Raw genomic sequence first — 25537 nt, 5'->3', positions numbered from 1 at the left:
ATAACTGTTTTTGTCTCTTTTTGTACATAGACATGTCAAGGAAAGTTATTGTGGTGTTTGCACTGCTGGTTGCACTGCTGCCACCCTCTGCAGCTGGACACGCCGAAGGCACTCCTCTCCTGCAGCAGCTTCTAGCCAAGACGGAGAAGGCGAGAGGCACCGCGGGCGGAATGGAGACGGTGCCTCGGGCCCCTTCAGCACGTGCGGAGAGACGGGCACACCTATCGGAGGACGAGCGGGAGATCATGACAAAACAAATAATGCAAGCAATCTCAGGTATGATGTGGGGTTGGGTGTGAAAAGGCCGCGATTGTTGACGTGAAAGTGCAGCGAGTGATGGAGGCGGCGGAGACCCAAGGAGATGCTGAGTGTGCTGAACACTTGTGTGTGGTCCGTGTTCATAGGAGTGGTTTGTTCACAGAGATGAGGAACTCTGAGTGCATGTCAGATCGGGACTACCAGGGCTGGGTGGACTTTGGACGCCGGGACGCAGAATGAGCCACAGCGAGCTGACAGCTCAGGATTCCTGCTTTTTGGTCACGTTTTATTGAAAGCCCATGTTCTACTTCCACTGCAACTTTATGAATAAAACTATTCTGCAGAACCATGATAGTAGTAATATTCTTCTTCATCGCTGCCATGAGGGAAATGAGACATTTAAGACTGTGCTGGATGGAAATGCAAAGTTTTATTCACAGGTGGTACAATTTAAACACACACTGGGATACACAGCAGTGAAGACAGAACAGAGCGGTTTGGTTGATTTAAAACACAAATGAATAAACCTGTGTTTATGATATATTCCCTTTTTAATCCACAGTATCCTATGCCTTTTTGCTGCAGTTGATTTTTCCGACAAATTTTAAGGAAACATGCCGTTGAAATTATTAGGACCAATCTTCTGCTCGTCCTTGAATACGGACTCCCCTTGACATCGCAGAGAACTCACGTTGCATGTTCATTTTCTTTGATGCAAAATGGCAAACCCAATTTCCCTTGGTGAGGTTTTGCGCATGACAAAATACAGAACTACATCCAAAACCCCCCGTTCTCCCTGAAAGAGGGGATCTTCAGGGTAGATGTCTGCAGGATGTCAACACCATTCGCATTCAGTCCTGCGTAGTCCGTCCTCGCTCTGCTCCTAGATCAGCGTGTTTCATTTAGTATAACTGACAATCTTATTTACAAAATGATAATCTCAATTAAGCAGCTAATAAGCAGCAAGACTAGAGTGCATTTTAGTGCATTTGAAAGTTCTTCAGTGTGACAGCATCGGTTCAGTTTGTGGTTCCAACTAACAATAATTTACTTACTAGTCCCTAAAAGACAACATTATTATATACACATAACTGATGTTCTGCTTGGGAAACTGCAGTTGTTGTTGTTTTTTTAAACAAGCGGCAGGGAAAATGTGAGAAAGGACAGTAACACAGTATAAAAATGTTTCTTTTTTGTGTAAAAAGTCAAACAAACTGTTGATAATTAGGTGGTTTTCATAATATGAAGATGTCACTCACACACACAAAACACACACCTACTGACATCACATTCTTAAAAAAGAATATCACTGGCCACTACCAACTTAAAGAGCTCTAGCGCATTGTGTGGCGTACGCTTCCAGGACACGACGCACTGCACAGGCTGGAGGTCAAGTCACTACAGACGGATGAAAAGTCCTCATCGCACTTTCCGACTGCTTCTCTCTTCCATGCGGCCCTTCATCCCCCAGGCTGCCACTCTGTGCAGCCCCAGACCTTGGAGCTTCTCAACCAGGTTTAAACTGAAAATGTACCTTTGACCCTCTTTTTCCAGTGGGGAGACCCCGCAATTGTCTTTTATTTTGGAGGTTGCATGTGTATCCTTATGGCTGTGGTGTGGACTGGGAGAGGCTGAGATGCCACGCTCTTGCAGCAGCTGCACAAGTCCCAGTGATGAAGTGTTTACATTTGAGGTGGGGGTGACGGGGGGCCGGCCTCCTTGGTTGGATGCCGATGAGGTGTTCACGAGCTCACTGTTCCGACAAGATGGCAGGCCGAAAGACTGCAGGCTGCTAGTAGAAAGAAAGTACAATAATCAAAAATAAGAACACAGAACTGAATAAAACAAAGCTGTTTCTTCGCAAACAAACATGCAGGCTCATTGGGAAATAGTGAAAAAGCAACAATGAAATGTTAACAGTTTGAGTTGGTTAATTTGTTGTTAGTGTCAGTCTATCATTGCTGTAAGATGAATGAACAAGATGTTGGTGGGGCAGCGGTGATGAAACAGGATGGTGGTTTGCCAAGATGAAAACCTAGAAAGGTTAAGAGACACAAAACATACTAAGCCGAGAGAATGTGGGGGATTACAAAGAAGTTAGTGTGGTTAGGAGGGGAGGGAAGCACAATGCAGGATTCTCCCTTTAGCTGTGATGATCTTTGCAGTTGTGTCACAGCGAATGTTCTTCTACGACCCTCTTCTGAATTGATTAACCGCGGTGTTGCATAGTTAAATGAACATTAGTCCCGTGCCTCCCGTCATTAATAATAAAATCCAGCATTCACAGTCTATCCATAACCCTCGAGTCTTACTTTGCCCCGTAGGAGCCTACTAGAGTTGGAGGAAGAGCCTCGACAGACGTTTCCTGCCACTGTAAAGAGTGAAGAGCAGAAGACTAAGAGGAGAGAAAAAGTATCTGGAACATCCAAACGTGTGCATAAATGAACCAACTCCACACTTTCTTTCAGGAGTGCCCCAAAGTTTGCAGTAACTCATATACATCACAACAATATCAGTAAACAAAACAGCATGCTACAACACGGCATGTCCATTCTTACCTAGTGGATAAGGATGGGATGAGAAGGGAGGGTTGCAGGACTTGGCAGGTGTTAATGGTATGCGTGGGAGAGGTCTGAGGGAGCTTGGGACCAGGTGGAGAGACTGCAAGATCACGGACGGAGAAAACGCACATTAAACTACACGTAGAGAAAGTTATATTCAATTACGAGACCTAATGAAGCTGCTAATAGGAGTAACACTAAGGAGAGGAAAAAGCGGAAAACGTGGATTTTAGAGGAGACTTAACGAGGTGAAGAAAAGGTTGAAGCTGGAAGTGTGTAGTGTGAGTTCAGTGTGTCTCCTACCGATGCCATGTGCTCCAGACAGGTCGGGCTCGTCCTCCTCCAGGTCGTTCAGACTGTAGACGTGCTGTATGTCGACCTCGAGCTCCCTGAAGTCTTTAGTCAGGACGCCCGGACGCGGATGCAGGATGCCTCCCAGGTTGGGTTTGGCCAACTGCTGCCACTGGTGCAGAGTCACAGAGCCTGACGGGTCGGGGAGGGAACTCAGGTTACAGAACGTCCCAATACGATGCAGTTACTTAGTATTTATACAGTGCAAAATGACTACCTTCCAGAGGTTTGACGATCTGCAGGCGGTCGGGCAGGTAGGACCTGGATCCCCCTGAGGAGCCACAGGAGGGCCGCGAGCTGCCGTTGGAGTAGTTGGTGCCCGTTGATGCTGCCGGGCTGGAGACCAGGCTGTCATTCGGTGTCAGGAAGCCACTGGAGCCCTCGCCCTCTTCGCAGTCTGCGGCCAAGGCGTGGAGTTTACGCTCGCGCTCGACTTCGAAGAAAGGCCGCTCAGAGGAGTGGTTCTGCTGGCGGGCTGACAGGCTGTGCAAGGCGGCTTCCAGGTCCTGGCCCCCTGGGGTGCCCGGCTGGCCCAGACGCTTCGGCCCACTGAGTCTGTGGTTGAATAGATTTGACAATGTTTTAGCTGCGTCAATTCTTTAATGGGTTAATCATCATCAACAATCATCAAGGTTTGCCTGTAAAATTGTCCAAAAAGAGATCTGCAATTTTCCTTTTGTTATTATAGTACACGTACGGTATGTGAAAGGATGCAAACACACTCAAAACACACCTGTTGTCTTCTTTCTGAGCATTATTGAAGTTGGGCTTGTCCTCCAGAGTAAAGCTAGCATTGTCGGAGCCATAGTAGCTGGTTCGGGGGGTGCTCGTGCAACTGGATTGAGTTGACGCCGGGCTGGAGCCCGGCAGCCCAGGGGAGTGGCACCGGGACCGCAGCCTCACACCCTTGTTCGCCACCTTCACCGTTTCAAACACACGCCAGGGATGGTTCCTGCAGGGAGAACCGGGTCGTGAGTGGACATTAATAGCTGACAGCGAAATTTACATTATTCGCCTTGGTTGCAGACCCCGTTGTAAAATAGAAAAACATACAACCCGAAATGCAATCACTGGATTTTCAAAGATGAAGTAGGCAATTTGTGTGAGTTATTTAGGAGCAAAAAATACTCGTAATGTAGTAATGTAGTAGCAATAGTAATGTAGCATCTTTCAATTAAAAACGACCAAATCCCAGCTCACAAAAGACAGATGAAGCATAAATCTTCCCTGTCAATCCCTCCGTGTAGTTACCCAGACGACACCAGAAACAGGAGGGACGGGACGTACGTTTTCAACCCTTTTGGAACCCGGCATAAAATCATTCAAACCTGTCTTTTAAAATATCGCCATATATTTGTTGCAGTGGATCTTTGGAGAAACTGCAGATTTATGTCTATTTATTTGTACGCGTTGTAGCGTTAACAGATGATGAATGCACACAAATGGAGTCTTTTGAATGTCTGGTGTGCAGTGGAGGAAAGTATGAAACTTTGGTTTATAATTCAACATACAAACATAATTTGTTCAGTTCCAATTATACATTTAGAAACAATTAAATATCCTGAATAAATAGTCACCGGAAAAAGTTATAAACAATTATGTAATTTTAAATCACAGTCTTGCCAAATATAATAATAATTAATAATACATAATTTACATACATAAAACAGCTCGGGTGTGGTTTGATCAGACGTAATCAGCATTTGAACTAAACGAAGCCATACATGTATTGTGTTTGCTAACAATAAAACAAGCAATAACCCAAGTTACTAACAAAGATTATGATTCACATAATAAAATATTCAGATAAAGGTTTAGAGGAGAAAATCTCTTTTTTTAACGGAGTACAAATATGAGTCATAGTCCGCTTGGATTCTAACCACTCAAAACAGGTTACAAATAGCAAGTGTCCTCATCCCCAAAGCTTCCACAGATGATTCTTAACGCAGTCGCAGCAGCACATATAAACAAAACCACGCACTCACTTGTACTCTGAGGGTGCCGGGTTGTCCCGGCCTTTGCGGAAGGTGCCCTCGATCTCGGCTGCCAGCGAGTCCATGGGGAGCACAGAGGCCAGCGCGGTGTAGCGCTGCACCGTGCTGTTGGGAAGGCTCTTATTACGCAAGTTCTTAATGTCCTCTCGGGCCTCGCGGAGCATGTCCTCACACTGAGAGTACTTGTCCCGCAGGTCCTTGAGCTGCAGACAAAGGGAGACATTCCGTCAAATTGTATTACATAAAGAATACATTGTATCATTCACAGCATCAAAGCGGAATATATTTATGCTTAAGTATTTGCAAAGACATATACAAATATGTGAGGGCGTGTGAGGCGAGGAGAGAAGGGGCTTCTGGGTAACCATATGTGACGCTGTTAGGGTTGAATATTATATATTCATATTGCAGTGCTGTGTGACTCACAGACCGTCTCATCAAACTCACGGAGGCATGGAGTAAACTTAAAATCATTTACTTTGGTGTGATCTTAGAAATTCAGAAGCATATAAAAGGACCTGAAATTGTTTCCAAGTGAGTATATTTTGTCAAAGGAATTGTACTTGTCTTGCCTCTGATTGAAGATTTAGCTGACTCTCACGGGAGGCACTCAGGTGCTGGTTCAGCTCCTCGTTCTCGTGGCTGAGCTATAGGGGACAGGGAGAAGACCGTGAGAAGGGTTTCACTGTGCCACTCGTAGAGTGTCCTTTGGTGGACAGCATGGAGACGCTTTCTCACCCCTTTGCAACGGGCCTGCAGGTCAACAATCTGTGCGAGCAGTGAGCTGATCTCCTCCTGTTGCCGGAGACAGTCTTCTGTTTTCCGCGCCAGCTCATCTGACAGGTCGACCACCCGCTTATTTACGGACGCTTGAACACACAGGAGTCGGGTAAATACACTAACCGATCATCTCTGCGTTACTTCCATAGACTGAAATTAGACTGTACAACTCACAGAGTTCTTCCACGCACACCATCATCAGCTCCTGTTCTTGCTCCTCGTAATTGGTCGTCTCTGTTGTGAGGTCATTGGCCTGCAGAAACAATGTCAAAATGTCACACTTTTAGCGGTGGACGCATTTTTTTAAAAGCCGTTGTTGTTATTATAAAAAAAAAAGCCATACAATAATTAATAATAATAAACATTCTGTTCATTTCATTTTGTGTATTGTATGAGTATTGAGTACCTCTGAACGCAGTTTGCGGTTCTCGTCCTCTAAACCCTTTAGTTTCTGCTGCAGGAAGTCGTGATGGACGAAGTTGAGGAGTGAACTGCATGATTCGTTCCTTTTTATTCTACAAGTAAAGACGAATTGTTTCCATTAGCAATCTACCTGTTTTTCTCACTAAGACAAAACAAAACGGAGCTTGAAGAACCGCTGACAAATACAACCAAAAAAAGACATTAGGTACATTAGCCGTTTTGAAACAGCCCGACACTAGTGTTTGTGTGCATACGTGTGTGTGTGTGTGTGTAAACCCACGGGGATTGTGATTCAGCGTTCTCGATCTCCTCGGTGCTGGCGTAGAACTGAAGGAGGTCGTCTCGCATGGAGAGCTCATGGCGTAGTTGAGCAATCTAGAAGATGCAGTGAACAACATCACTTGACTGAATAAGTATAAACACATTGACAATGAAACTCAGATAAGGGGGGGGGTTTGTACCTCTTCTTTTGCAATCTCAAGCTGCTCATCCAGCATTTCATTGCGTTCGGTTATTTCTTGATTCTGCTTCAGGAGAGATTGACCGATTCGCGCTGCTAGCTCCAGATCCCGCTCTTTCTGCAAAGTAAAAGCCTTTACCTTTATATAGGAACATGCATAATGATGTATATGTTGTAAAAATGTGGCACATATTATACAATCACAATTTCAGTGCGACAATCACCAAATATAATGGAATACTTGTTTTCCAATTGCACTGACAAACAATAATGCCGTCAAGGTTTACAGACAGGAATGTTCAGTAAGGCAGATAACATGGATCCTCTGTAAGCCTGCTCATCTGCTGTGTGTCTCTCACCTCCTCCAGAAGGTGGGTGACTGCCTTGATGTCATGATACGTCTTGGTGACCTGGCCCACTCGGTCTGAACACAGCACTGAGGGAGGAAGGAGAGACGGGTTTAATGAATGAAGAGCTGTAGGAGTCCCACACAGGATCCTGGGACAGCACGGGGAAATATGACTCAGTGGTAGAGTCCTGATGGGACTGATGGGACTCTACCACAGTCTCCCACTGTGGCCTCTGCGATCAGTCTACGAATGGGTGGGAATGTGGACATGTAGTGAAAAAAGCTTCAAGTAGTCGGTAGATGAGAAAACCCCAATAAGTACGGAACGATCCTCCAATGGAGGGATTACGAAATGTTTCTAGGTCTTCATTATTTCCATGGAGTAGGCAGCTTCTTTCGTTTTCAAAGGACTACATTTTATGATTATATCTTTGGGTAGACTTATTTCACATGCATTAAAATGTATTAAAATTACCCCCACCCAAAAAGAACCAACCCTACCAAACCAACTATAGTTAAAATATAGAGTTACACCACACCAGGAAAGTGGGCAAATTACAAGGAAGTAAAAAGCGAGTATTTGTGTTATCTAGGCAGAAAGGAAGAGAGCGCATAGAGACAGCCCTGGATAATGTTACTTCTTGGCTTCTTGTTTAGTTACGTAGTAGTGTGGCATTTCTCAGGAGGAAATGAATCATTGGAGTGTGAAATAAAAAGAGAGAGAAAGGCACACATGAACATATCCTGCTCACATTTTTCATTATTAAATATTAACCCCGAGAAAAACACCAATGGGGAAACCCAGACAGCCGACGCTAGAAGAATGAGATCCTCGAGTGCACCTATTTTCTTCTTGAAGTCTCCGCAGCTACAGACCCCAACGTCTAGATACTGATCCTCTTAGCTTGATCCCTTTCAGCCCGGATAAGACGGCTGTAAAGACCTCGTTCTCCCGGACACCAATATAGCTCATTGGGGACAGAATGCCAGGGCTAAACCCACAAAGCGGTCAGACCAGCAGGACACGTGCAGGATGGGAGGGATAAGAGAGACTGCCTATTGACCTGAAACTTTGTTTACATCCCAAGGAACGCTGTGTTTGTGTCCCAATTTAAACGATTCTACTGACACACTGTAAAAGTTTTTCCTTTGAACAGCCTTTGTCGGCTTTGCGTTTTTGTAGCAGAACTCCTTTAGAGATCATCTTACGACATCGGACACGCCGGTTGAAGGAGTCTACATAATGAAACTACATAACAAAGTCAGTTACTTACTTGACGAAAGACTTTTACTGGACTAAAGAGATGAAGAGTTGCCGACAGCATGAATGCGGCAGCTGTATCAGTGTCTAATCAGCCTAACGCAAAGGACCGGAGACTAAACTACGGCGCTGACTATGGCTTATTTACTATAAGTCACGTGGAAAGCAGTCTGAGCTGATCCACTGTACGGTAGAGGTCATGTTCTCCATTTCATCAAGTAGATTGAGGAGCAATGCAAACCCAACAGATGGAAAAAACAAGTTCTGCGCGTGGAGACTGGATAGAATTCTAACTAAAAAAATAACAAAGCCTTGCCAGACAAAGGATAAGGAAGTAGTGTGTCGAAGCCACACCTGCAGAAGAAGAATGTGATCTAATTTGTGACGCTAAGTAGTTAGGGCACATAGCACATGGAGGTAAATGCTCAGAGCACTAGTCCGATATACACACAAACACATATACAGGCATAGATTATATATATATATATATATATATATATATATATACGGCTGGGAATTAACGCATTATAAATGCTGTTAACGCAAAACAAATTGGAGCATTGGGAGGGGCTTAATGGAGAAAGGTACCGCACTGTTAAATGGACATTTTCATTTTAAATCTCTACCAGACGGCGTAGTCAATAAAAGCAAAGCTATTTGTAACCACTGCAAACCGGTAGAATCTCATCACCGGAGTACTACGAGCCCAAGGTACAACGAAGTACAACTTAAAGCATCACACAGCTTTGCTGTCAGCCCACTATCCACCCAAACAACCAGTGGAGGGAGACTTTGCCTGACTGCGTTGGATGCGGCGCGCGGGAGGACTGTCGTCAAACCAACGCAAGAAGAAAGAAGCGTCCTTAGAATCGCAGCGAATGAGGCGCGTACGAGCCGCCGTGAGGAGAACACACGGGTTCTCACCCGCAGCAGTCTGGAGTCCAACATCTGCACCCTGCTGGTCGTATTGTTCAGAAGAAGAGAGGTCGTTAAAAGTTCATTTTGTCAGTACTCAACATGCGGCAATGACGCTAATGATTTTCTCTTTTTTTTTCTTTAGAAATCTGAAGTCTTTACAGACTAAAAAGTCCTTTTCTTTGTGCTAGACCACTTGAGTTCACTCTAACGGGGACCCTAACTATTAAACAGAAGCTGCAATATGCATTATGCTGAAAATGTTTCTTCTGGTACCTGTTCAAAAAAAAAGACACTATCTTCATCGTCAAATAAAGTTACAGTTCGAGGGTGTTCGGCCCGACGCGCAGCACTGAACCAGTATGATCAAAGACTCCACAGCAACTACGAAATTGATCTTGAGGTGAAAGCTTATTGAGGTTTTGTCAAGTGATCAAGAATGAACTTGACTCATTAATGAATTCAATCCAAACCAACATAAAAAAGGCATAACAGAAATATAGTACTCACATCCACCACAACATTGTCAACATGTCTGATAACGAGATGTTGCTTTTACATACCAGTTATTACTTTGGATCCGGGGAACAACACATAATCACTTTCCTAAACCTCCGCATAAATTCCACACAATTACATTAATCATGTAATCACCAAAATGTATTCTATGAATTAACGAGGGTTAATCCCATAATAGTTCAACTTCCTCAGATCCTAATGTGCTTAGGAATGGATTGCAACCCTTATGCTAAAAGCTAAGTCTGCAGCAGGAGTGTAAGTGGGCTTCACACACCAAGACCCATCGACAATGAGGCCTCTGCAGTGCTTTCATTATTCCACATCCATCTATCTCCAGAATGATAAATAAAGTTCATTTAATGACTAATTTGCTCTTAAATGAATGCATTCTCCTGCAAGTGACTGAACTGTACACGCACAACGTCCCACGTGTAGGCTCCGTTTCAGCTTGACCTGACCGATCAAGGAAAGATGTGCTGTTGCCAGCTGGAGGTTTTAGGGTTTGACTTAAATCCAGGCAGCCGACCTGACCTGCTGCTGCTTGCGTGCTAACGTTGTCTCTAATGGATGATTACGCTTGTGATGTCTGTCGTGCTGTGGGCGTCAGACAGGCTCCGAAGATAACATAACATCTCATTTATCCTCGATTGATCGAAGAGTAACGACACCCTCGCTACGGAGAAGTGGGAGGTTTAAATAACATTATAAAAGCAACACTATTAGATATTATCAGATTAAAAACTACAGCTGGATTTCCTAGCAAATATCCTGACAATAAAGAAATAATACACACACACACGTGTCAACTAAAAAACGTTTTTTGTATATGCACCCAAAATACATCAATTTGATTCATACTGTTAAATAAAATAGGCTAGAAATGCGTTTCTTTGAGTGCCCGTTTTTTCTGGACGGTTGCCTGTGGTGCCGCATTGGTGCCCGTCACATGCCCATTAAGACAAGGAACGCCCGACAGAGGAGGAATAGAGGAGACTTCCTGCTTAAATGAGCTGATCCGATAAAGCGGAATATCATCTTTTTTAATCTCAGGTGCACAATCAGCACCTGTTATAAAAACACTGTAGCACAAGCAGCTCGTGCCAATACAAACTTCTCTTCGCTACCAGCCAGGCAAAACTCCCCAAATGATATTTTTTTTGGCACGCGTCACATAAAATGTGACGATGGCTGCCAATACTGAACAGAAGCCAAAAGCAGCGACACAGTTAATACACCTGCAAAGTAAAGGCTGAGGAAGTCATTTCTTAGGAGGAGCATTCAGGTCGTTCCCAGAATCTCATTCCACATATTTAGGCCTGTTCATAAAAACAAAATTCCACTCTGTGAATTAAACCACAGTAGAGAAGAAGCAATTGTACAAGAAGAAAATGTTTAAATTGAAATACTATTACCTAATTCTATGCCTCTGACCTCCATTTAATAAAACACAGACTCAGAATGCAGCAAATGATAAGTGCTGACATGAACACGGGGCCTGATTACACTGCTGCAGCGAGCGGGGACACACACACGCACACAATGACCTTCACACCAATAAGAGAACACTAAATATATTTACAAAGCTACACATCTCGGGGCACAATCAGGTTGAACTGAAGGAGTTTAATGACATCATCTTCGAGATCAAGCAGCATTTTGTTGAATGGTAATGATCATGGTGTGCGTGATGCAGTGACATCACTGAACGCTGCAGTACATGAATCGCACTGTAAAGTATACAAGCAGTTAGATAACAAAGACCTTTGAGACGCAATGTGCAACAAAACACACAGGCAACAATTGCAGGGCGGACTAATCATTAAGCGGGACACTTTATACTTCACGCTTTATAATTTGTCTCAAATCTCACTCCTAAGCGTGGAGCAGCCTGCCGTGCATGCTCCTGCGTTTTGCTGTCCTCTGCCTCCTCACATTCATCTCACCTTGCGTCACCTCCCGGCAAAGGCTTTCCTTCTTGGGGTTGTTGTTGTTGTTATTATTATTATTATTGTTATTGCAATTGAGGCATTTCTTTTCTTCCTTCACCACTTCATCCATCACAAGACTGGAAGAGCTCTTCTCTTCTACCTCCTCCTCCTCAGATGCAGAGAAGCTCCACACCTCCATGGTGAGCGGAGGAAAACCGTCCTGTGCCTCTCGGCCGTTCGGTCAAAGCACTCCTTCTTCTTCTTCTTCTTCTTCTTCTCCTTCTTCTTCTTCTCCTACTCTGTGGGCGCTGTCCTGGTCAAATGTGCGTCTGGCTTCATCCTGCGGGTCTGTGTAATTTTCCAAACAACAGCCACCAGCCTACGTGAGTGGGTGTATCCACCTGTGCTCCTGTGTGTGCAAGAGAATCTGAGCTGCTTGGAGTTAATAAATAATCCCTCAGACTGTAAGAGCCTTCTGTCGTCACGCGTGCCTCCGTACACCTGGCCACGTTGGACTACCGGGTAAGAAAAGAGGGGAGGAAGAGGAGGAGGGATGAAGGAGGAAGAGGAATCCAAACCACAAGCCACAAAAGCCGACAGCTGTCACGTCAACCTTCTCCAGGGACAAAAAGATCAGTATTGTTAGCTATGATTGAAAAAATTATTCAGGATGGGGATGCTCCTGCCGTTTAAAAGGATGCAGCGTTAATCCCCCCCACCCCTGTGGCATTGAGCGAGATGGTAGGTTCCGCCCCTGCCAATGGATGTTCGGTACACGTACGTGACAGCAGATGCAGAGAGGGCTCTGTGTAACACTGCCGCAGACAGAGCCGCATCCCCCCCCCCCCCCACCCCCCCACCTCCACAGGGGTCTGATGGGAGCAGTAAAGTGAATAGAGCCTGAGATGTACAGGCTTCTAACGGGGCAAATGCATTTGTTTATTCGGTTAAGATATAATATTTCTCATAATATTAAAACAGTTATATGTGTAGTACTTATCGGTTAGGGGGGGGTGCCTATTTGAGTAATAAATCATAATACAATCAATGGGAAAATCATAATTCATATGTCATACTGCGCATTAGAGGGTGGGTTTTTAATGAGCAGATAGTAAGAAAGCTTTGGTTTGAATGATTATTAAGGGAACCACGAAGATACCTTTCCATCTTGTAACAGATTTAGTTTGATTGCAATCCAAAGTTCATTTTCTCGTGCTCTCCATTGTTCTGCATTGATCCACAGTCACTCCACACCCGGCACGGTCATCTTCACCGCCTCATCACTGTCCGTAGCATGCCCTTCAGTTGCTACCCAAGACTCTTCAATCAAATATTAACCAACTCATACATTTTTCAACCTCAAACCTGCTCTTTCCAGGCCAAACGCAGCACGCAGGGGCCATAGAGACACCAATTTCACCACCTGTAATTTCCTATCCATGCGCGCTTTCTTTGTCAAATCTACAAGGGTAGCACACCTAAGTGAAATGTGTACGGTTTAAGTGGACCACTCTCTACAGGAATCACTCAACCAGTTGCATTTAACAGGCCAGTGCCACAACAACACAACTAAACAGGCTGCAATGGAACATTGGTCATAAGACAATAACACAATAACAAGGAAACGAGTGACCTGGCTTGTGGTTACATTATTCTTCCTGAAGTCACCTCCCTCTAATGAAATTAACAATGTAATCATTATTTTATAAATATTTGAGAAACCATGACAAGACAATAGAATAAAATCTTCATTAAGTCAGCTCAGGACAATGCTATAATTCAATATCAAAAGCACCATCTCACCATCACTGATCAATATGTGTATAAGGAAACACACCACAAGGTCATTTGCCACATTATTTTGACTCAAAGCAAAACTGCACAACAATCACAGAGGCCTCATATTTCGCTCTGCTGTGCACACCTCATCCCTGGGTGTATTCCCTGGTTTACATGTGGTTAATGAGTAATTCAGTAAAACATTTCAGTCAAATGCTTCCGTTTACTTTGGGTGTTGTCTTCCAATGAAATACAACAATGCAGTGTAAGACACGCAGTGTAAGACACGCAGTGTAAGACACGCAGCATTAGTGCATCGCCCTGCAACAGTCAGCCTGTCCTTTCCCCTCACCGATTGCTCCAGCGACCACAAACAGAAATGTACCCCTCTCAAAAAAGGTTAGAGCAAGACTATGCATACAGTCTGAGACGGTCGATGGTCGGCTGCGGCGTGTGGTGTTCGCAATGTATACCTCGAGAAGGGCTTGTAAATAAATAAATTCCTTGATGGCAGAATCGATAGCGCCCGTATAGAAAGTTGTAACGGATCTTGGTGATCTCAAAGAACTCTCTCCCTACAGAACGCTAAACTAACTAATATCGCTCCTTCATCAATGGGATCCCTTGCTATGCTATGCTATGGTGATAGCAACACAACTCAGACTTGCTTGATTTATGTAATATTATGCTGAAAATGATCCGGCTAACTCAGTTGGCCAAGAACGAGTCCGTTCCAGCCAAAAGAAACCTGAATGAGTTAATTTCATGTCATGCTCATTCTCGCCAAACTGTAAAGGGTAACGTCGATACTTCATCCGGCATGAGTCAGTCGATGTGTGAGTTGATCACATGGGACCCGTATATGACCTCATTGTTGTCGGAGTTTGTTGTGCGTGAGAAAAAGAAAGCGCAGCTTAGTGCTAACTAAAAGATTAGAGGGAAGAGTTGCTGAAGAAAGTTTTGCTGATTTCGACAATGTGGGTGAGATATAGATCTTTAGTTCGAGCCAGGCACAGCACAGCAACCTCAGTAATAAACCAATTTTGCAGTTTCCAGTCATCACTCGGACATGCGGGAGAACGTGAGAAAATAGGGTGCAGGGTGAAAAATAGGGATGTTAACCTTCAAATACAACACACCATACAACCCCAAAATACTTCACTGAAGCGGCCTGCCGGCCTGCCGCTGGTGAAACCCTCACTACGCGGTGTAAAGTGTACATAAAGCAGCACTCACAGAAGTACTTGAGAGTCTCTTCGATCTGCTCGTGGGTGAGCCCCAAAACGACCGCCGGCGGCAGCAGAGGGGTGTGCAGCCAGTCGTCATTGTCGTATCCAAACACACTGTCTGCTCGAAGAGTGTAGTTGGGCTGACCTTCTGACAGCAGGCTCACGATCTCCAACTCGGGCAGGTCTGAACAAAGGTCTGAACGTGGGGAGGATTTGTTTGTTTGTACATGGGTGCATTTGTGTAAAGATTTGTGAGTGAATGGGTTTATGTATGAGGAGAAGAAAAGAAATACTCAATAATAAGCGCTTTAAATTAACTGTCACCTACGATGGCACACTGCCCTCTACTGATGAATCTATGAATTTATATTGCTAATTTGAGATTACACAGTTTAGATAGAATTTAATTAACTGTTGGTGATTGCCATCATGAAAATATTAGTGTTTAGCTTGATTATGCACTCGTTAGTCTTGTCTTTTGTAAAGACAAATTTAAAAAGATATTCCTCCTTTGTGACTCACCTGTCAAAGTTGACACATCGTGGCATCTTTTTCCCAGGTCTCTTAGGTCTTCGGGTGAATCAAGATGAAGGGTCTGGGGGTCCACATCCAGGCCCCCCGTTGCCTGCCCCCGCCCCTCATGGAGGGAGAAAGCTGAAGGGGAGGCCAGGTGGGCCGGTGGGGACCAGGAGAGAGTAGAAAGAGTAGCAGGATGATTGGAGGAGGAGGAAGAAGAGGAGGAGGAGGGACAGGAGGCAGGGCGGGACAGCTTGACTGGAGCCGGAGAGTTCAGGGTGAAAGCAAACCCAGTGGTTGTCCCCCCGCGGTGGGACTGACGCCCTCTGGTGTCTTAGGGAGACGACGCAGGCTTCCAAGGCATCGGGCTCCGATTGGCTGAGAAGGTACTGATGAGAGAGAGAACACAAAGAGAGCCGACACATCAGAATGTTAAAAGGAACCAAGTGCAGGTATGTCTTGAATATAGTGAAACAAGACACTAATGGTGTTAATGGAATACTGGTTACTTTATAATAAGTCGCTGCAGAGTCTTTCCATATTTTTAAAACCCTTCTTTACCTTCAGCGGCTAATCTAAAAACTACACATCTGTGGTATGAAACAGTAACCAGCGAAGATTAAATACTTTCAACATTTAAGTGATTGAGACTTATATATTTTTATATATTTTTTTTATATATATTTTTCAAAAGCTCTGAACTCTCCTGGCATCAAACCTTTTGATCGAAAGAGCTTTTCAGTAGAAGCCAAAAAGGTGCCCGGCCTTCCGTCTGTGTTTAAGGGTCACAAAGATAGAGTTACTGATGCCTGAAGCTACACGCTGATCAGGTTCCTCATAAGTGAAACCCCTCTTTAAAACACACACCCCCCCCCCCACACACACACACACACACACACACACACACACACACACACACACACACACACAGCCACACACACACACACAGCCACACAGCATGAGGGGGTCTCTATTAGGGGTGTAACGATTCATTCACTGAATCAATTAATCGATTTATATTCCTGCGATCCAACTGAATCGATCTGTGCTCCGCAAATCGGCATTCAGGACGACATATATCGATTACAAATCAATTGAAATGGTACATAATTGATTGTATCGATACTTGGAAACTGCACATTGTATTTAAGTACAAAAACGGTGTGAATGTGTGTGTGTGTTTGTCTGTTTTTTAGCACTTTAGCACACGTTAAACGTTACTTGATTCAGTCTGCCTGTCTGTGACGTCATCAGTACATCAGTAACCCAGATCGTCCATGAATCGAATCGGCAACCATGAATCGCGATTCAAATCGAATCCTTGTTAAAATGAATCGTTACACCCCTAGTCTCTATGCATTACACACAGAACCTCCCAGGGCCGCTCCTCCAGCAGCTACAAGCACTGTGTCTTATTGATGGGAGACTGATTCAGTATTGTCTCTGATATGATGCACCACACTCACAGTGCCGCCTACTTTAACTACGGTTTACAATCTCTGCGTCATCGGTTGGCGCTTTACAACTAGAACTAGAACTATTGCAATCCAATGAAACGAAATGAACTAGCAACTGAGTGTGTAAGCTATGTAGTTGCTTCTTTAACTCTTTACTTATATAGTTCTATATTATCTGCCAGCACAGCACTGTACAGTCCACACGGCGCCTTGTGTCCGAAAAAACGGAACCACCCTGATGTTTCAAAGAATTGCTCCTGTACCACATTGTATGTATACAAAGTAAAAATCTACAAAGTTATGTTTATGACACAGATTTTTCTAAGATATAAATCAGACATATTTTTCCACCAATATTCAAAATACTATCATACAGTTCAAAAGGCTGCGCAAACAAAGCTAGAACAACTTAACTGACATAATGGCGTCACACTCTATCCACACCGGTAACAAAAGGACACTTGATACCTTGACCCAGTTATTGCGCTCAATAAAACACGCCGGCTAGAGGGCAGAGCCAAATTAAAGCAACAACTACTAGCCTAAGTACAGGGCCATCATGTGCACATGACACACACACAGCAGTACACTGCACACGCGTAGGACGGGTGAGACTCCAAGTCACCACCACCTGAAGCTCTTTCTCTTTCTGTCTGTGGGTCTACTCCCCCCCACTGCTCGCCAACGCAGGTTCATGCAATCAGCTGAGTGTTTTGGTCGGTGGCCAACACGTCCTCATCAATCCTCCCTCTCGTACGTCTGAGGAGAGCCACCACCTGCACACGCTTCTGCAGGGTTCACCCACATCAGACTGGCTGCGATCCGCAGTATGTGTGGTTGTGAGTAGAGTGAATGTCCTCACTTATCCACAACAAAATCCCTTTCACCTGACATACCATCTTACGTTCACAAGCCGTGTGCTCAGGTCTAGAAGTAAAAACAGGCCCGCCCAAGCTTTTCTCATTATCGCTCAGCGATGTTGGTTTATTAACAATGTAGCCAAGCGAGACCCCGTCGGCCACTTGGGGTTTCACTCTTGGGAACATGGTTATTAGCCATCTCTCCCTCCTTTGTATTCTCATCCCCTTTTGTGTGCTAGGCGGAATGCCAGAGAGAAGGGAAAAAAAGAAGTAGCATTGGTACAAAGCATAATGGAGCCCCAGAGAAGATCAGAGCATCGACCCTTTGGCCAAATAACTGCCCAAAATTAAATTAAAAAGCCATCACGGGTCTTTGAAAGTGAACTTTAACCAGAATCAATGTCACATTAATCAAATAGAATATTGACTAAGTAGATATCAACTGTTCTTTTAGTAGTTAACTGCGGGCTGTCGTTCTAGTCACTTGCTTTAAGTCTGAACTGAAACTTTGCCCTTGAACTGGACCTTTGCTGAACAGTGGGAAAGGACGTTTGAAAAGCTCTACGTTGGTACACGGTGTGGAAACAATGCCCATTCAGGAGGGTGCGTCTACGTGAGCCGAGGCACACAGGAGAGAGAGAGAGAGAGGGGGGAGGAAGAGGGAGACAGGACACCCTGACTAAAGGGGCCGAATGAGGGTACATTTGGATAATAAAAACACACCAGCAGGTAGCAAGTTGCATTCTGCACACAAGCTAAACAGCACTTTCCTCTTGACCTCTTCTGTAATTAAACAAAAGAGATCTACAAAAATAAAAAAGGTTGAGTTTAAAGGGAGGGCCATTTCAAGGATCTTTTCATTAACATAACTCTGGCAGGCAGCATGACCTTGGGTCTTACCGGCTCATGTGACCGAGCCTCAGATTACCTTTTATAAGTCTTTGACCCAAAACATGACAGGTGAGCCTCTGCCTGAGAGAAATAATAGAATAAGATAGTCTCTAAAGAACTGAATGGATAACTGTCCCGGGCAGTCTGCGTACCTTCTCAAAGGTTATTAATATAATAGGATAATTGGGAACAAGAAAATGAGATTTCAGACAGATCTGTAACAGTAACTAGGGACTGTTTAGTTTCTTTATATTGCTTTGCGCGCACATTAACTGACTTAACGTACCGGGGCTGCATGCTGCCGTTAACAGAGTAACGGCTCGGATGATTACTGGCAGTTTATGATTAAATGATGTAGAATAACTCATCGCGTAATATATGGTAACCATCTTACAATGCTGGGTGAGAGTAAAGCGCCAGCACGCTGTCCTTGAAAAACTCCACATCCAGTAATTCCTCACGGTCACGTGACTTATCTGAGAATGATCCAAACATCACGCCGGATATTCAACGCTAATCAACAGATAACAGCAAAGTGCATTGATATGTTACGGTCCAAAGATAAGCGGACGTGCATTACTTGCGATGATGTGAGCGCACCATTAAGTCCACAAATAATTCACAACGCACACAAATGAACGTGCACATACACACTTTGCATCACAAGACGTTTATGGAGCAAACAGATGTTTAACGAGTAAATTGTCTCCATCCGCGTTGCCAACCAATGCAATATTCCGCTCCTCAGGTCAAAGGATCTGTGGCTCATGCAAGACTGAGCAATCCCATTGATCCTTAATTCTATTTCAATCCACATAAGGCAAAATATTGCCAATCTGACTAGAATCTACTAAATGGACAAATGATGCCGAATTAACAGTTTTGCGTGACATCAAACTGATAACTTTAGATGTTAATAAAACATTGCTTTAGTACTGGTCATCACACACACATTATTTGACCAGTTACCGAATATCCACACTATTTCTGTGAAATAAAATGTTGTGTATATAGTAAATTATTTTAAAACCTTAAGTTATGTTGAAATCGAATAAAGCATTCCCTCTAACATAGCCCATTGCAGATTTATTCTTTCATATTCTCTTCTACATTTTAGCAAAACATTGAAATACAGAAACTTAAACATTTCTAAGCAGTGTCACAATGTCCATCAAGCAAAGTGTATTTTTCAGCTGTGAATCAAAAACGATCGGGCAGGTTATCGTCACCACATATCTGATGATATCACAAACCAGCTACATGCGGCCTGAAACAAGTGAAACAGCACAGATGTATTGTACGATATCTGTGCTTAAAACTGATATATTATCATTAACATCTTTTATACGTATCCAGTGTGCACAATGCAAAGCCTACATGATCACACAGCACAGGAAATGATGCCCGATACAAAGCAAATATTGAAGTTTGCCACGAGAAGAGAGAGCTTGGGAAATGGACAGGCTGCCAAGATTAAGAGCCGCAACTGATGATTACTTCAAGTACTGATTTGACTGTTTAATCCTGTTTTTGAATTCATCGTTTAATTATATAGTCTGCAGAATCATGTAAAATCCAAAGAGATATTCCGTTTACAATAGTATGAAGAGCAGAAAGGCCACACACTTAAGAAGCTGAAGCCAGTTTACGATTTTTGTAAATGACAATCAATTCTAAAATGTATATGTGATTACCGAACTACTACTTAATCACATTACTAGAAGAGACTACTATCTTCAGATGAGTGGGCGAGAAAAGGAAGGATAGTTTAACAGCTAGACGGTATCAGACGGAGATACAGTAGACAATCGGGAGTAAAAGAGCACGGGAAACAGAGACCTTAATGTGAGCAAGAATGTCCCCCTGACAACTGGGAGAGCTAAATCTGAACAGCATATCCACATGAAATGAAAGTGGTCACCAAAACCCAAATACCCATCACTCACTCTGCAAAGGGAAATCTTCTCTGTTCACTCGACATGAAGCTCGTTTGAACACAAAACCGTGGTTAAAAACATAGGACCCAAACTTGCTCAGTCTCTGAAGAGATTTGGGAAAGAATCCCAACTTGTGTTACTCAGAGTTAAAGATTATGCTAGTGGAAGCCAGCCTGCTGAGTTTCTGACTGCCCGGAGCAGCACTTTACTCGAGAGAAGCCTGAACCCAGAGTAGAATATGTAACTGAAAACCATCAGCACATTACATGAACCACCTCAAGGTTACAAAATATCAGGCCGCTGCTCAGCAGTGTCACATTTTAGTGTCTTTATAACACTGAAATGCAACACACGCCCGATCATTTTCCATCTTAGCTTTGAAAAGTCACTTAAAGCTGTTTGCAAAATGAAGAACTCACTACCATTGAGAAAAAGAAGAGTACACATTCCTGACCAGTGTTTCCCGGCTTCATTTGGAAAGGGATCAAACAGAACTAAAGTGTCAGCTGTAAAGTTACAGCATTAGGTCAATCACCAAGGCCAGCGTCTTAAAGTTAACAGTCCGAACCACTCCGGTTCATTTCTTGGCATTTTTATGTGTTAGAATGAGAAACAGCTGAATAGACAGAAAAAAGGGAAGCTTCCCACACGTTGTCACATCTTACAGTTCGGCGCTTCACACAGACAGAAAATTAAATTGCTTGGGTACATCTAATCAGCACGGTCGGTTCAAAAGTGCAGAGGAGACTTTAAATAGGATATGATAGTAAATCACTGATTTTTCTTACACACAAAGGGGCATAGTTAGGCACGCGGAGCATGTGTTCCTGTTGACACATTTTCCCACCAAGAACCCCTTATGGATGAAAGCTAATCAATCAGCTGAATGCTAACAACACTGGAACAAGCCAGTAAGCCACAGAAGGTATAGAAGAACTGAAAAAGACTCACAGCGACTTCCGCACTAGTCAGCGGAGCATGTGCTGTTGTGTGTCACCGATGTACTGATGTCTCATTGTACAGCTCGTCCATCAAATGAAAGGCTCTCTGGGCTGCTGGACCGGCCGGCTCCTGTCCTGTCCCGAGTGTGTCCTGTCAGAGGGCGAGAGAAGGCAGTGAGGTGGGCTGTGGAGGTGGGGCTGAAGGGGGAAAGGAGCGAGGAGGAGGAGGAGGAGGAGGAGGAGGAGGAGTGACACACAGAGAAAAGGCGTGCTGCCGTCTCAGGACGTTTGTGCAGGGAACGGGGAACTTAAAGACGACCAGAAAGGTCCAGATTATTGTACCACTGCACCAGGTCAGCAGGTCCCACCTCGTCATACTGGAAGTAGTTTGCATGAACTGCGCCCTGCAAAGCTCTGGTTTCTAACGTGCTATCCAAATTAGATGTGCGCCTGTAGTTCAGCCTTTATCCCAGCGACAATACCAAGTCGGTTCCCAGCAGTACTGGTCAATGATTTACAGACAGTAAACCGTGATTAATTACTAGCTGTGTAAGATCAATAGAAGGCAGGTGGATGCTTTACCCTCTTTGTAAATGTGTTTCTTCTGTTCAACTCTAACATTAAACTGCATCATACGGTCGTCCTTTATCTGATTTGGACCTGGAATGATCTTGTATGTTGCTTCTTTACGGAAGATGAATCTTCATGAAAGGTTTATATCCAAAAGGTGCTTATTAGAGCATATTTACTTTGGGATAACATCCGTTATGCTGTTTAACATGAAGTTCCTAATTGTGTAATTGTTTATCAAATCTGGTTTAACATAATGCTCTACTAGTTCAGATAACAACAAAAATACAAAGTATAGTGTACAGACAGGTTAGCGGAAAGAAAAAATGTTGCAAAACCTCCCAACTCCTGTGTTATCTAACATGTAATGTGATACGGTCATGATGACACGGGTTATAGCCAAAGAATTCAATTACATCACAAACGGTCAGGAGGGAAAATGCCTTTTAAATGTAAAACATGCCATTTGAGCATCTTTTTAAGTAATTAGTAAACCTGAAATAGATATTATACATTTATAATAATATAAGTTCTAAGATAATAAAATGGATAGGATGATAAGATACATCAATGAATAAGAACAAGATACACCAATGCTGGATGTGTTACTGTGAAAGGCTTTTGATCAGAGTAAACTAAAGCACCTATTGTGAAATAAAAGTAGATTTGCTTCCCCCGTGTTTTATGCCCAAAGCCTTTGATGTCCTTTTCAGAGCGGGAAGAGAAATGCTTAAAATGCATCGGAGCCCTCTGATAATTACCGCTGTGTATCCGTGCAAAATCGTTTCTGCCTTTTGTAGCGAATGTCTAATGATTCCGTTTTTGAAACATGTATTTACCCCTGAGGAATATTAACACGTTTCACGACCAAAACGTTTATTGTATTTAATGTCCTCAAGAAAGAGGACACCTGAACAGAGGCAGACACGCTTTCCTTGAATAGAACACAGTCCAACTTCGGCAAAGGTGCCTGATCCATATCAATATCATGTATTGTTGATAACAATCACATTAGCACTTTTGGTGCACTTTGATGTCATCGATGCATTTTTTTTTTTCTATTACAGGTTGTGTGATGGTGACAGACAGACCGATTCCTATACTTCCGCCTGGCTGTGTTGTGTTGCGTTGGCAAGGCTTTCCATTGTGCACACAGTGAATAATGCGTGTTGCACACACAAAGTTGACATTCATATCGCCCCCGTGCACCTGTGCAGAGAGGCTGCACCTTCTTACGGTCAACAGTCACGCTGAAGGCACACAAAAGACATCATTGCTGCAAAGGACTTCTTACCACCTTCATGTTTAGACACATGTTTAGATGAGAGAGTCAAATGGTTGCTAATAAAAGTAACCGCGTTGCACAGATTGCTGTAAAGTAACTCAAACTATATTTAAGAGGCATCGCCAGCTGATTCGTCGACTCGATATCATAGACAGTGATTAGCATATAACGTTAGCCGGCGTAGCTCAAATATAGCGAATAACTACTTGTGTGCGACGGACGAAAGACTCAAATGGATTAAGAGTCTGTCAAAAGGTAACGTTAGTTAAGCGTTAAAATATGGATGATGTTTTAAAAAATGTTAAATAGCAGGAACATGTAACGTGGGATTCCACCCTCCGTTACCGTACTTTCCTCCCAACAAGTTTGGACACTTTAAGAAACCCGCAGCAGCGCGACAGGTGCACAACAAACATGTGTAAGGAACCGCAACAGGAGGCGAAAGGGGACCAGATTCAACTCACAAGCTCATTTCATTGGTGTGTAATCGAGGTCGTAGAGGCGGTGAAGTTTCCCTCAGCTGTCACAGCGGCTGGTCCGCTCCGTGTTCCATTCGGTCATCTTGCGCCCGAGGCATCATGGGACATGTAATTCTTCTACTAAACACGGGTTTTTTTCAACCACGAGTTGAATAATTTACGATACCCTACGTGTTTGTTGTTTATAGGGTACTAAACGAAAAATACAGTCTGTTTATTCCGCAAAATAGGTGACTAAATGTTCAGGTTTACAGGTGTATATTTATTCACTCTTGTCTTTCCTGTGTAGCTATTTTTTAATATATGTATATAGTATTATGACAGAAAATAGATATGGCTGACTTTTTTGTTGCATTTGAACCTGTTGTGTTATATAAGAAAGGGATGACGGACTTATAAGGAAATAAAGCATGGCTCTTTGTTAACAGCTGGTGCCATGCAAAGTATTTTAAGCCAGAGAACTCAAATCACACCCTGTTGATTTTCAGAGTCCTATCTGACTGATCCTGCACAGAGGGGTTGTGACAAGTGATGCTAGCTGGGGTGCAAATACCTAGCCACTATCAGTAGATTGATGGCTGCTCTGCAAATAAATAAACCCGTAACAGACGTGTTTATGACATGCTTACATCAAGCGGCTCCCCTTGCAACCACCATCACCAGCAACAAGCTGCCCAAGCTTAACATCTGTCTGATTATGTGTGCCCTTAAAAAAACATCTGTGGCTATTTTCAGTTGCCTCCGTTCATTTTTTTTGCTAAACTAAAAAGAACTCTCCATGTGACCGGCCCAAACGCTGAGCTATTTTAACCCTGAGAGTCACCCACTGAGAATGTGCAGACATGCAGCAAGAACCCTCAGACATTCACCCTACGGCCCAATGCCAATGACCCGCCCTAAAGCCTCGACCCCTGACCCCTCAGGGACTGTGCAGGAAACGTTCATTAAAGCCTGAGTCCATGAGCGTGGTGATAGGGATTTGGATCGGGCCTTTGATTGGAAATGTGATGACGTTGTGATTGTGTGGTTCTCTGTCGACCTCTGGTGGTAAAACGAGTGAACAAAAAGTTAGTTTTCATTAACATGTGGTTCTAAGACCTCGTGCTCCAGTTGATGTTTTTGTGTGGATTTCCAAAACAAATCATTCAGTAAAAATATGTGATTCTTTCTTCCCTTTTTTTCCAATGCACATTTATAATCAGGTTAATAGAACTGTCTCATGGGGTAACAAAAAAAAAAGGTGCACACCAGACAAAACAAGGTTGCTTCTTTCGGTTGCCAACTAATAAACAAGCTGGAAAGTAGCTCTTGAGTGAAAATCATTCCGCCTGTTGATTCTAAGCTTGACTTTGAAACTAGCAAAGACAAGAAGTCCTTGATGTGCTGCTTCAGTTCCATCAGTGCTGAGCAAACTCCTCTTGAATGTCGGATGAGTTCAAAAGCTCCAGAAATTTGTTTTGTTTCAACAATAAAAAATGAGCTCAGCATGTTTCTAGTTCTGGCAAATCCTGTAGCTCTTGGGCTCATTTTAACATCAAGCATGTATTTGTACTCAAAGTAACTCTCCGGTACAGGTGGTCAGCTGCAGCTCTACTGTCCATTGTTCCTAAAACATTCCTCCGTAGTCAGCCAGCGCTACACTATCTGCAGCAAGGGATGATTAATAAATTACCACAGTCTCCATCAATGCGACAAGCTAGTGGTCTGCTAAAGGCCACTTCCTCTCCCAGGGACAATGGGGCCATTTCCTGTTGGGTGAGACGCAGAGGAACAGAGCCAGCGAAACAGGCGAGT

The 25537-nt window shown here is 43.7% G+C and overlaps 2 protein-coding genes across 9 annotated transcripts; one reads left to right on the top strand and one right to left on the bottom strand.

Annotated features, from left to right (window-relative positions):
* LOC120825764 (uncharacterized) lies at positions 1–587 on the top strand. The gene is made up of 2 exons (XM_040187581.2): positions 1–276; positions 422–587. Exons 1-2 carry the CDS (start codon positions 33–35, stop codon positions 496–498), a joined length of 321 nt encoding a protein of 106 aa, XP_040043515.2. The 5' UTR covers positions 1–32; the 3' UTR covers positions 499–587.
* Positions 588–669: 82 nt separating this feature from the next.
* On the bottom strand, positions 670–23862 carry hap1 (huntingtin associated protein 1). Of its 8 annotated transcripts, none has more exons than XM_078108893.1 (17): positions 23729–23862; positions 21420–21560; positions 15330–15712; positions 14815–15003; positions 7187–7263; positions 6829–6945; positions 6648–6742; positions 6351–6459; positions 6119–6197; positions 5903–6033; positions 5737–5811; positions 5156–5367; positions 3904–4122; positions 3388–3725; positions 3123–3302; positions 2817–2919; positions 670–2050 (listed from the first exon to the last, which is right to left on the bottom strand). In XM_078108893.1, exons 6-17 carry the CDS (start codon positions 6862–6864, stop codon positions 1678–1680), a joined length of 1950 nt encoding a protein of 649 aa, XP_077965019.1. In that variant the 5' UTR covers positions 6865–6945; positions 7187–7263; positions 14815–15003; positions 15330–15712; positions 21420–21560; positions 23729–23862; the 3' UTR covers positions 670–1677. The 8 variants fall into 8 exon arrangements, with proteins under 8 accessions (XP_077965019.1, XP_077965020.1, XP_077965017.1 ...); XM_078108894.1 differs by having other exon boundaries at positions 670–2047; XM_078108891.1 differs by lacking the exons at positions 14815–15003; positions 15330–15712; positions 21420–21560; positions 23729–23862 and adding exons at positions 2571–2629; positions 11815–12521.
* Between the last annotated feature and the right edge of the window lie 1675 nt (positions 23863–25537).

Source organism: Gasterosteus aculeatus, chromosome 9, assembly GCF_964276395.1.
Source record: "Gasterosteus aculeatus chromosome 9, fGasAcu3.hap1.1, whole genome shotgun sequence".
Taxonomy (NCBI): domain Eukaryota; kingdom Metazoa; phylum Chordata; class Actinopteri; order Perciformes; family Gasterosteidae; genus Gasterosteus; species Gasterosteus aculeatus.
Note: the sequence above shows the minus strand (reverse complement) of the source record. Positions and strands in the feature narration are given on the sequence as shown.

Coding starts and splice junctions, on each gene's coding strand:
- hap1 (XM_078108889.1), bottom strand. CDS start 11,998: ATGGAGGTGTGGAGCTTCTCTGCATCTGAGGAGGAGGAGGTAGAAGAG. Junction 4,123..5,155: donor CCGGCACCCTCAGAGTACAA/GTGAGTGCGTGG, acceptor TTCTCCCTGCAG/GAACCATCCCTGGCGTGTGT. Junction 3,303..3,387: donor GATCGTCAAACCTCTGGAAG/GTAGTCATTTTG, acceptor CCGACCCGTCAG/GCTCTGTGACTCTGCACCAG.
- LOC120825764 (XM_040187581.2), top strand. CDS start 33: ATGTCAAGGAAAGTTATTGTGGTGTTTGCACTGCTGGTTGCACTGCTG. Junction 277..421: donor AATAATGCAAGCAATCTCAG/GTATGATGTGGG, acceptor GTTTGTTCACAG/AGATGAGGAACTCTGAGTGC.